Source organism: Ochotona curzoniae, unplaced genomic scaffold (assembly GCF_017591425.1).
Source record: "Ochotona curzoniae isolate NIBS_2020 unplaced genomic scaffold, NIBS_Ocur_1.0 contig_2688, whole genome shotgun sequence".
Taxonomy (NCBI): domain Eukaryota; kingdom Metazoa; phylum Chordata; class Mammalia; order Lagomorpha; family Ochotonidae; genus Ochotona; species Ochotona curzoniae.
The window spans coordinates 21,147,648-21,159,752 of NW_024465553.1; the positions used below are offsets into that span (position 1 = coordinate 21,147,648).

General features: G+C 54.1%; 1 protein-coding gene across 3 annotated transcripts in view; it reads left to right on the top strand.

Annotated features, from left to right (window-relative positions):
* ACTN1 (actinin alpha 1) overlaps positions 1–12,105 on the top strand; it is an 84,699-nt gene that overhangs the window by 37,067 nt on the left and 35,527 nt on the right. For all 3 annotated transcript variants that reach the window (XM_040975398.1, XM_040975399.1, XM_040975400.1), the window contains exon 2: positions 9,251–9,365. In XM_040975398.1, coding sequence (XP_040831332.1) covers positions 9,251–9,365 — 115 coding nt within the window. The remainder of the gene's footprint in view (positions 1–9,250; positions 9,366–12,105) is intronic.

Consider the following 12,105-nt stretch of genomic DNA (forward strand, 5'->3'; position numbering starts at 1 on the left):
TTATTCCAAATTTTAATTTATTTATTTGTGGGGCTAGGCAGAGGGACAGCTCTTCTGTCCACTGGTTCACCCCCTGGATTCTCCCAGTGGCTGGGCACTCAGTCCAGGTCTCCTGTGTGGGTGGCAGGAATGCTTAGTTGAGCCAATGCTGCCTCTGGGGGTCTCCGTGAGCAGGAAATTGTAGCCAGGAGTTGGAGGTTGACCTCAGATTTCTTGCATGTGGATGTGGGGTGTCAAACTATTATAATGGATAGGTACCCCCTCACCCCCTAAACTTAAATGTTGAAAAGATTTTGAGTTCTTTCCCAAGGAGCTGACAGGTTCTGTCTTATCAGACAGGAAAGCATCTTCAGGTCGTGATCTGCCTTTTGAGGGCCTAGTGGGAAGCCCATGCCGGGACCTTGTGGTGGGTGGTCCTGAAATCCCTCCACCAGTGGGGTGTGCTCATGAGGTCAAACAGTCTCTCCAAGTGAGCCCTGGCCCCTCACTCCTTGGCCCTGGCGGTGCTTTGGATGCCCAGAGCTGTGTCTCTGAAATGGACTGGCAGTAGGCAGGGAGTGCAGCCCTCGCTCCCACTTCTTGGCTCTGGCTAGAGACTGGTCTCAGCCTCCCGGGGGAAGCATCACGGGACCTTGCCGGCCGGTGCCAGGGCTCTGCCCAATCCCTGTTGATTAGACTGGGGGACCGGGCAAGGGGGAGCCATGCCTCAGCAGGTGCATTCAGGCTTCTTGCTGATGCTGATACCAGCTCTGCCAAGCAATGAGGTGGTTTACCCCCACTCAGCAGATGCAGCACTGAGGTTGTGTAGCCAGTGAGTGGAAAGGGCTGGCTGGGTTGGCAGTTTTCAGGCATCTGCTGTGAACGTTCGCACGGGACTGCGTCTTCAAGGACTGAAGACCTAATTCTTGCTACCGTTCTGTCTTGTTTAACCCCATTTAACAGATGGGGACGCTAGGGGCTTTGAATCCTGTCCGAGGGCTTAATGAGGCATACAGCCCAGTTCCTTCGGGCACCCCCATCTGCTTGTACTTACGGTCCCTGGATCCCTCCCCTTCCCGCAGCCTTCTCCTGTCCCCTGGACTCGCTGCTGGAGAGTAGAAGAGACTGCCTGGGGAGTGTTAGCATTGTCAGCAGCCACACCCAGACGGGTGGAAAGTAAATAGAGCTGGGTGGAGAGGTCCTGGCAGAGTCTGCCTTTTCATGTGCAAGTAAACCAGCTGACGGCTGGCACCAGCCCCGGAGAAGTTAACCAGATACTGCTATTTACAGCATCAGAACTCCGGACATTTGAGATCACTTCTAGGCTGGTCTTCACTTGGACAGACCGGCCACGGTGGCCCGAGGGAGAGAGCACGCTCCTAGCCTGCTCCCCAGTGACCTCTCTGCCAGCAGCGGGTGTGGCAGGGACCTTAACCTGCCTTGCCTGCCCAAGAGGCTCTGCCATCCCCTTAGAGACCCTGACCCCCTGATTGGAACGCAGGCTCATCATGGCAGGCCAACCCAGCAGAGGAGTGGAGGGCTCTGGGTCGCGCAGGGAAGGGGAGCCCCGAATGAGAAGGAAGCATGGGGAGTTTTCTGGGTTCATAAGGCCAGAGCACTGGCCTCTGTCCTCCCCTTCACTGGCTCAGCCATGGGGATGGCATGTCCAATTGCTGCTTTAGTCTCAGGTCCTGGCTCCTAAGTATGACTTTTTTCATTGACAAAGCTCTTTTTAGAGACCTCTTTTTTTCCTCTCTCTCTCTAGATAGCCTAATCAGTATTCTAAATTTTTCTGTTTTCCTTGTCCTGTATTTGGAGGAACATCTTTGTCCAGCCACCCCAACACATAGTACTGTCCTCCGCGGACCCCCACCCAGGGTCCCCGGTGTCCCAACCCACTGTTAGGTCTGCGCCAGTAGTGACATCTACACCCATCTAGACACACTTTCTTTACATTTGCATAGTTGTTTTTTTTTTTTTTAAATAGATGGTGACAGCGCGGGACAGAAAATGCAAAAGCAGCAGGAGTCGTTCAGTCGGAGGCACCTCTGCTCCCGGGTCTTTGTACATCCTCCTGGCGTGTTTTCCTATCAGCCTTTTACGGCCTGTCCAGGAAGCTCGTCACCGCGATGTGCTGGGTGGGAGAGTCAGGAGCCAGCACCTGTGCCGCTGACGCCCGGGGGTGCTCTCGCTCCTCAGGGACAAGGCTGTCCCGTGGGTGCTGCCTTTGACAGCAGCGGAAATAAACACCCCTGAGGACGAAAGATTGTCACAGCCTGTTCTTTTAGGGATGTGTTTTAATTAGGTGCATTACAAGGAGTCTTCAGAAAGTTTGTGGAAGTTGTCACTCTGTTTCAATGTGGTCAAGTCATTTTTAATTCCGATTCCCAAAAAACTTGTCCCATATCCTTTGGCGTGTAAAGTTGCTGGAGGCAACTTTGACACAGGCCTGAAATGGCTGCTGCAGATGTTGGCACTTAGTTTGGGAGTGCCTAGGTTCGGGTCCCACCTCTGCTTCTGATCCAGCATCCTGCTAATGTGCACCCTGGAAGGCAACAGGGGGTGGCCCAAGTGTCTGGGCCCTTAGCACCCATCTGTGGGGAGGGCTTCCCAGCTCGCAGCAACAGCCCTGCCTGATGAGAACATTGGGGGGAGTGAACCAGCGGATCTCTCTGCCTTTTAAGTCAATTTTGAAATAAATACAAGTTAAAAAAAAAAGTGAAAGGCGTTGGACACCAGTTTGTAAAGTATGCAGGACTGTTGATTTTACAGAGCTGGGAGGGGTGGAGGTCCTTGGCCAGAGATCACACGCTGGGTGGAACTGGGCAGGGCCCAGCTTTCCTGTCCCCTAGTCCCTGAACACCAGCTCCCCTGCCGTGAGCCCGGGCTAGCGTCCTCAGTCCAGGAGAGTGGGGGCATGTGCCGACAGAAGTGTGGTTGCCAGGCAAGGTGGGGCAGGGCCTGGGGGTCCCCGTGTCCGCTGTGCCAAGGCCATTCAGCAGCAGGTGAGTTGTCTCGTGTGAAGAGAAAAGCACCTTTATTGAAGGCTTCTCTGGTGAGGTCAGCCAGGGGCGGACGGGACTGGAGCGTTCCTGGAGGCGAGTCAGAGAGCCCGGGAAGCGGGAGGAAGCAGGGCATTGAAAACCAGTGACACACAGGGGCCAGAGTTGTGGCACTGTGGATCATGCTGCAGCTCGTGACCAGGCATTCTGTATCTGAGAGAGCTGGTTCGAGTTCCCACTGTTCTGCTTCCGATCCAGCTCCCTGCTACTGCACCTGGAACGTAGCAGAGGATGGCCTAAGCGTGTAGACCCCTGCCACCCCCACGGGGGACCAGGATGGAGGCTTTGGCCTGGCCCAGCGGCTACTGGGGACATTGGGAGAGTGAACCAGTGGGTGGGAGACACCCGTTTCTTCATGTGTGTCACTCTGCCTTTCCAATAAATAAATCTTTAAACACACGCACACACATTTGTACACAGCCGGGCAAGGAAAGCAGGAAGAGGCCAGGGCCAACTCAATGGCCAAAGCACTAAAGCCTCAGGTGCATTTTCCTGTGAGTCCTTTTGTTGTGTTTGCTCATGCCATCTGTTTATTGATCTTGTTAATTACACCTACACTTTTCGCATCGAATTACAGTTTGAGGATCCATTGTTTGAGCCTGTAAGATTCTGTGGAGTAGATGAGTCGTAACTAACTGATACCTTATTGACCTAAGTTGTGGATAATGCTGCTTTTTTTTTCTCCCTCGTCAATAACCCTGCAGAGAATGCCTTTATCTTTATTTGGTGTCCTGTTTACCTGGGACAGAGTCCCAGGGTCGGGCTGAGGGTGTGTGCCTTGTTAGTTCGCTCCGGCAAGTCCGAGTTGCTCTCCTGCAGAAGTGAATGGAAGCCGCCCGCTCCGTCGCGGTGCCCACCCTAAGTGGGGAATAGCAAATGAAACTAGTTCCCTTGCTTGAATTCACAGGCTGCAGCCGTGGGTTTCTTGTGACCTGTAAGCGAGGGGTCTTCGGTATCCCAGATCCCAGCTAAATGGGACTATACAGATATCTCTTTAGATTCTAAGTTTTAAAAGACAGCAGGGGTCCGGCGCAATAGTGTAATGGTTAAGGTCTTTGCCTTGCAAGCACCAGACCCCATATGGGCGCCAGTTCTAATCCCGGCAGCTCCACTTCCTATCCAGCTCCTTGCCTGTGGCCTGGGAAAGCAGTGGAGGACGGCCCAAAACTTGGGATCATATACCTGCATGGGAGACTGCAGTAAGGCTGCTGGCATCTCATGTGGGTCTTGGCTGCTCTACTGCCAATCTGCCTCCTGGCTCTGGCTCTGGCCTGGCCCAGCCGTTGCAGCCATCTGGGGGTGAACCAGCAGGTAGAACATCTCTCTCTCTCTCTCTCTCTCTCTCTCTCTCTCGTCTCTGTAACTCCGCCTCTGTATATATATGTGTATATATATATATATGTTATATACTCAATATATAGTATATGTGCATGTATCATAGATACATAATATATATTATACACATATTATATATACGTATATAGTATGTATTATATACCCACTTTTTAAAAATGATTTCACTGTTTTTTCCCTTGGAAAGGCAGATGTGCAGAAAGCAGGAGATATGAAAAGATCTTTTGTCCTCTTGTTCACTCCCCAAGTGGCCACAGCAGCTGGAGCGTAGCTGATCTGAAGCCAGGAGCCAGGAGCTTTCTCTGGATTTCCCACATGGGTGCAGGTGCCCAAGGCTCTGGGCCAGGCTCGACTACTTTCCCAGGATACAGGCAGGGAGCTAGATGGGAAGTGGAGCAGCTGGGACACAAACCAACGCCCATACGGGATCCCAGAAGATGCAAGGCAAGGATTTAGCTACTAGGCTATCGCACCAGGCCCCTAGTGGGTTTTTTTTTTTTTTTTAAGATTTTGGTAAGATTGTGGAAGAATCTGTGAGCCAGCATGTGACACCTATAGAGCAGATGGACAGAGGTGCTTCTTTCCCTGGCCCTCACCTTCCCCCACTGGAACCTGGCTAAGCTCCCTTTAGCAACCCCAAGAGGCAGCATGGCCACTTCCTCTTGTCTTCCTCAAATACCTGTAGGGCACATGGAGAGGAGAAGAGGTCTCAAGATCAAGGAGACGTTGGAGTAGAGGTCACGGTTCCCTCGGCTCCTCCCTCAGCTCCTCCCTCAGCTCCTCCCTCAGCTCCTCCCTCTCCGTGCAAGGGCCCCAGGCTGTGCAGGACGGAGTACAGAGGCGCTGCGGAGCACCCAGCTGCAGCCCTGGCTGCAGAGCTCCGGCCTCTGTCCTGGGGTGTCCTCGCCCCTCCTCCAGCCCTTTGGCTTCCTCTGCTGCGGGTGTGTAAGGTCACCGTGGGAATTGTGGCTTCACGATTTTAGCCCTCTCCCCTGCAGACATCGGCACTGGTCCCACAGAAGTGTACTCAAGACACCCAGAGGCCACGTTGCAATACCTGCTGCCCTCGGGGTGGGGGAGGATGGGGTGGGATGGTGGAGTGGAAACAAAGACTGGTGAATTTGGTGGCTGGATGCCATGACAATCTCTTAGGCTTTCTCCTCCTTCTACCGTTCGAATAGCGGATATTTTCTAAGTACTTTTCAGTCCTTCATCTTCTTGGGGTGGCTATTTGGTGCCATTGTTCAGATGCTGCTTGAGGTCCCTGTGTAACCCATGTGGGAGTGCTTGGGTTCGAGTCTTGCCTCTGCATCATGGGGAGGCAGCAGGTGGCGGTGGCGGCTCATGGGACTGGGTCCCTGCCACCCACCCATGTGGGAGCTCCAGATTGAATTCTGGACTCTTGGCATTTGGGCCTAACCAGGACCCCACTGCTGTAGACCTTTGGGAAGTAAATCGAGGGATAGAAGACCTCTGAGTCTGTGTCACTGTGTTTCATATTTTTTTTTAAGAGAAAATGTTACTCCTCTTGACTTTTCTGGCGTGCTGCGCTAGTCCCGTGGTATGCTAAGGGGAGGGGAGTTTCAGGGAGGTTGAGCTGAAGGTTATGCAGTCAGTGGGTGTGGGGGTTGAGCCTAGCTCGGGCACCTCCTGGGTGCTTGTCCCTAGCCACTGAAGGACCTGCACCTTTTCCTGAGTTTGCCTAGAGGAGCTTGCCTGCTGGGGAGGTGCCTCCGCAGCCCCCTGTGAGGCAGGACTCTGAGGCCCTGGGATTAGGGCAAGTGGGTTAGGCATTGTTGCAAAGCTTCAGTTCAGGGCATTGCGGGCTTTGTCCGGCAGAGCTGAGCAAACACAGGTGTGTTTTTGTCTCCTGGGGCCCAGCTTCCCCCGGAAATGGGGCTGGCTGCTTTCAATAGTCTGGTTCCGCTTGCCAAAGCCCTGTCTTTTTTTTTTACCGAAGTGACTTCTTCCTCCCACCCCCAAACCCTGCTGCACAGTGGGGCTGCAAGCAGGGGGTGCTTTTCAGCCTCCAGCTGGGTGGGCTCACTCTGGGCACTTCCCACTATGACCCCAACCACACTGGATCTGAAACTGTCCCTTGGACTTGCTGAGGCTGACCGGTTCTGCCTGAGGCAGGAACAAGCCTGCAGGTGGGCAGAGAAGGGGCCATGAGTTAGGGTTCCACAGAACTTCCACAGTGGTGGTCCCTGGAAACGGCGCCCCTCCATCCTTGCCACCACAACATTGTGAATGCACAGTGCAGTGACACTGGGCTGCGTGACATGGTCAAATGCCAGCTAGGAGAACGGGTGCAAAGCCAAAATAAATGATGTGAGGGATCTTGCAAGAAAGTTACAGTGCAGCTGCCACGGAAGCCCAGGTCATGCTCCCCTCACTGCCCCCCTTCACTCCCCATGGCAGGTCTGCTGGGGGGCAGTGTGGGGCAGCACTAAGGGGGGAGCACCTGTTGTGACTCCCTCCTGCCCTGTTGTATTTTTCAGTCCCAACTGTCTTTGCTTCTCAGCGTCCCTAGGTGCATTATTGTCCGTCTTCTTCCTGTCCCCATGCCAAACAGCATCACCCACAAGGGGCGTCCACACGAAGTATGCCCGCATCTCCCTGGGGCTGCCCCAGCTCTGCTTCAGCTCCTCCTCCAGCTGCCCAGCTCTTCGCTGCTCTAGCCTGGACTCAGGTACAGGTGTAAGCCTTGAGCCCTGACCTTCAGAGGCTCCCAGTCTTGGGGGTGAAGGACATACAGGCGGCCAGGCAAGGACCACGCCATGGGGCTCAGGTAGTAGCAGAGTGAACAGGCAATGCCTGGACGCGAACCAGCGTCCATATGGAATGCTGGCACCACTAGCAAAGGATTAGCCTGTATCCACCATTCAGACCTTCTTCCATGAACTTTTGAAGTCATCTTTCCGAAGAAGGTACAGGCAGAAGGTTCTGCATATGCCTCTGCCCAGCCTCTACCTCCTAACCTGTGCTAGTCTTCGGGGGCTCTGGGATAGACCCCGTGCACGTGTTCTCTGTGTATCCTGTGTTGGTTCAGTTGATCATGAGACACGATTTCAAGACAGAGTCAAGGGCGGGTTGTTGGCGTATGGTTAGGGATGCCTTGGGATGCTGGCGTGCCGTATCAGAGCGCTTGGGTGTAAGTGCTGCTGATGCCAGCTTCTTGCTAATGCACATCCTGGGAGGCAGCAGGGGGATGGCTCAAGTGCCCAAGTCCCTGCTGCCAACTTGGGGGATCTGAACCGAGTTCCCAGCTCCCAGCTTTGGCTGGCCCAGTCCCAGCAATTGCAGGGCTTGGGAGAGTAAAGCAGCTCATGGAATAAATCTATTCTCTGCCTTTCAACTAAGTAAATAAAGAAATGAATAATAATTTTTTAAAAAGCAAAGACAGGGCTGAAAGTTGGCGAGGAGTGTGTGGGTCATGATGCTAGTACTTCCTGTGTGTGTGGAGGCTGTGTTTTCTCCACTCTCTGTGCCTCCGTAAATCTAAGCAGCCATTTCTTTCTTGCTCATAATCGCTAGGGTTGCGTCCACCATGCCTGCCCACTTGCGGACTCTTCATTTCGGAGTTCCCCAGGGCAGAAGGAAGTGATGGGGGAAGGACTACACTAGAATGATGAATCATCCGCTATTCACCCTGGGGACTTTACAAGGGGAGAAGGCTGACGCCCTGCCCCCGGACACTGGCTGGCGTGTGGCGGCTAGCGTCATTTGGTGCAGAGACGTCCAACGCTGCCAGAGAATGCTGCAGATCTGGAGCAAGGGGGCTCTTTTCTCTGGCTGTCACAGATGCCTGACGGGGATTGGGATGGGTGTGCACTTGTTTCTTGTGCGTGTTATGTCACCCTGTCCCTGGCTGGAGCCGCAGGTGGTGCTGTTGGCAGATACCAGCTTGGTGTCCTACTCCGTCGTGGTCAGCTTCCTAGGGAGGCGGCTACAGAGTTCACAACTTCACATGTAACCTCTTTGGGGTCTGGTTCTGTGGTGTGAAGTGCCCCTGCCCTGAGCCAAGCCATGTGCGCGCGCGCGGACACACACACACACACACACACGCACGCACACACAATCCTACCCTTCTTTTGTCTCTGAACTGGGCCCGCAGTAGGATTCGTTCAATCTTTGCTTTGGTTGACTGCCAATCAGGAAAGGTGTTTATCAGCTAATTTACCCTAAAGTGTCAACCTGGCTTAGCCTGTTACTTCTGGGTTTCTGTGCTTTAAAACTGCAGAGAGTGGAGCCCAGCATGATGATTCAATTGGCTAAACCTCCCCTTGCAAGTGCTGGGGTCGCAGATGGGTACTGGTTTGTAGCCCTGCTTCTCTACTTTCCATCCAGCTCCCTACTTGTGGCCTGGAAAGCAGTGGAGGATGGCCTAATTCCGGAAGAAGCTCCTGGGATCCGCTCAGCTGCAGTCCTTGCGGCCACTTGGGGAGTGAACCAGCTGATGAAAGATCTTTCTCTGTCTCCCTTTCTGTAAACCTGCCTTTCTAATAAAAATAAATAAATCTTCCCCCCAAAAAATGCAGAGTGAAGCAACGCCTCATAGAGGCAAATAGCGAAGGATGGAATCGGCTCTTGTGAATGTGGCTAGGAGGAGGCTAGCAGGGAGTTGTGGAGGGTGTTGCCACGTTGCCTGTTTCATCAGTGCCGCCCGCGTGGGCCACCTCAGCTGCTCAGAGGGTTTGTGGGCTCTGCTGGGCGAGTGTCTCCATCAGTACAATGGAAGGACACCCCCCAGGACAGGCAGGTGCAGGCACCCATGGGGGGGTGCTGCTGTTGAGGGGCCAGGGCCCTTTAGACCTGTGGGAGAGACTGACCCTTGTTTCCTTTCCTTTGGCCAGACGTTCACGGCATGGTGCAACTCTCACCTCCGGAAGGCGGGGACCCAGATTGAGAACATCGAGGAGGACTTCCGGGATGGCCTGAAGCTCATGTTGCTACTGGAGGTCATTTCAGGTGAGGGGACCCCAGAACCCTGGCTTCTGGGCAGAGTCCTGGACCCTTGACTGGAGCCAGCTTTGGGCTGTTTGGAACAAGCTGGGGCATGCTGGCTGAGACTGGGAGCAGGGGCCTGGCTTCTGGGCCTGCCCCCAGCTGCCTAGGTGACTTGGATAATTGACTCTGCCTGTGGAAGGATGATCTTGGAGGTCCTCCCAAATGTCAGGATCCTCTGGCCGAGAATGAAACCATGAATGGCCACGTCTAGATTGTGGCTGCACCCCGATGAGCCCTGCCCTCCCCGACCCCAGATGTCTGGAGTGCATATCCCAGCTCTCTGGTGGACACTTCTTCTCGGGGCCTGGGGAACCTGGCCTTGGTTTATCTGCTGGACCCTCTCAGCTCCTCTGTTCCCCGAACCTCTCTCTTTGGTGCCCATAAGCCTGAGAACAAATGTCAGCCCAGGCCTCCGCCCTGAGCCCCCTCTCCCATGCTACCCTAGCAGGGGGCTCTTGTCACCTTGGGCCACACCACGCCTGGCCCTCACAAGCCTCTGTCCTCCCCCAGTCCTCATCTTGTCCTCTAGCCCCAATCTGGGAACTGTCCCGTGTGCCCCTTCGTGTCCTGTTCATTGCGTTTCCATCTTCATCATCCTGTTAACCTCCACTGCCTGGGGCTCAGCGTGAACCTGGGTCAACTCTCACCTGGATGACACCACCAAGAAGGCCTCCAGCGCTCTTGCATTGTCCCTCCCCTGCTCGCAGCAGCCCCGAGGGATCGGGTGGCAGCCCAAATATGGTCACACTGTTCCTTGCTCAGCCCTTCACCGCCTCCCCTGGGGCTTGGAGCCTGCAGTCCGCATTCCTTAGCAGCTTGCAGGACCCTGTGGGAGCTGGCACCTGCTTTGTTTTCCACTAACTCTTACCAAAAAGGGATCCGGAGCTTAGACCCCCTGCCATATGCGCTGGGGGGGACCTGTGGCTCTCTCCAGTTGACGCGCAGAGCATGCCCATTCCCCATGCCTCTGCCTGAACTCTTAGCTGGCTTTGACTTTAACCTTTGCAAATATTGCCTTTTCAGGTAAAGTCTGTGTGTATGTGTGTGTATCAAAGTTACTGTTTTGACCATTTGTAAGTGACATTAAGCACATTGTGAATGTGGCATTGCATACAACCAACCATCTCCAGGACACTTTTGTCTTCCCAAAGTCAAGTCTGTCCCCAATGAACCCTGACTTACCATTCTCTTCGCTGCCTGGCTCCTGGCAGCTCCCGTTCTGTGCCCATGACTCCCAGCCACTCCAGGGGCCTCATGTGAGCTGAGTGCTCCCAGGGGACTGTGTGTTTCCTTCGGTAGAGCCTGTTCCCCAGGTCTGAGCAGTGTCCAGCTTTCTGTCCTGACAGATGAGGGAAGTTCCACTGTCCACGCATGCACCTGCTAATGAGCGCTTGGCTTCTTTGTCCTTTAGGGCCACTGAGGCTACTGCTGTGAGGACCTGGGCTTACAAGATGCTGGTTTTCGTGGGTTTTTTTTTTTGAGTTGCTGGGTCGTATGGTAGTTTTGTGAGGAACTGCCACACTGGTTTTCCTCTAACTGCCTTTGGGAGTGGCCTTTCCTATTTCTTTCCCCTCAAAGAGTCCCCAGGTGGAAACAAGCAAGTGGACCCTTGCTGCTTCTCATTCTTCAAAACCAGGGGGTGCAGGTGGGTTCTGTTGTTGCCTGTGGCACAGTGTTCCATACTAGCACCGGTTCGAGTCCTGGCTGCTGGACCTCCAATGCAGCTGCCTGCTGATCTACTGGGAAAATAGGGGGAGACAGCCTAGTGCTTGGGTCCCTTGCTGCTCACATCAGGAGCAGGAGAGATTCCTTGGCGTCTGGCCTTTTGGGGAGTGAACCAGTGAGTGGAAGAACTCTCTGTCTGTTCCCTTCTTTTCTGTCAGTCTGCATTTAAAATAAGCAAGGCTTTTTGTTTGTTTTGTTTTGTTTTTGTTTTTGTTTTAAATCTGAAAACCTAGTTTAGGAATTTCCTCCAGGAAGTCTTCCCTTGCCTTCCATTGCCTCCACTCCAGTTTGGGTTGAGGAGTTGCCTGGTCTGTCTCCCCACCTGGTGGCCCTCTGCTGTGTCACTCACCATATGGTATACTCAGTTATTTAATGACTCAGAGAGCGAGCTTCCACCTGCTGGTTTATGCCCTAGTCATGATGACTAGGGTTGGTCAGGAAGTGGGATATTCAGTCCCTGGCTCCCACGTGAGTGAGCCATCCACACTGCCTCCAGGGGTCTGTACTGGCAGGGAGCTGGAACCCAGCTTGTAACCCAGGTCCTCCAACGTCAGATGCCCGTGTCCTAACAAGCAGGACAGCTGCCTGTCAGGTGTCTGTGCTTCTGGCAGTTTGTTTTCTTACCCACTGCACGCTGAGCTCCTGGGGGGTAAGCGGGGACTCATCATGTGGCAAGTGAGTGACACTCCAGTGGTATCAGAACGGCCGGCTGTCTGGAGCTGCAGCTGTGCGACCTGCAGTGTGTCTAGCTGACCGGGTCCAGCCTGAGCCGAGGGCAGCCGATGCTTCAGGGCAGCCTGTGTGTGTCTTCCCCTGGCACGGAGGGGAGACCTGGTCAACATAGACATTGCCTTTTCCTCCTGAGTGTCTTTGGCAGTGGGCAGGTTGCCGAGCACAAGGGGAGAGGAAGAGGAATGTTGCCTGTAAAGCTTCTCCAAGCATGGCTCCTAGACCACCCACATCAGAATCAACAGAT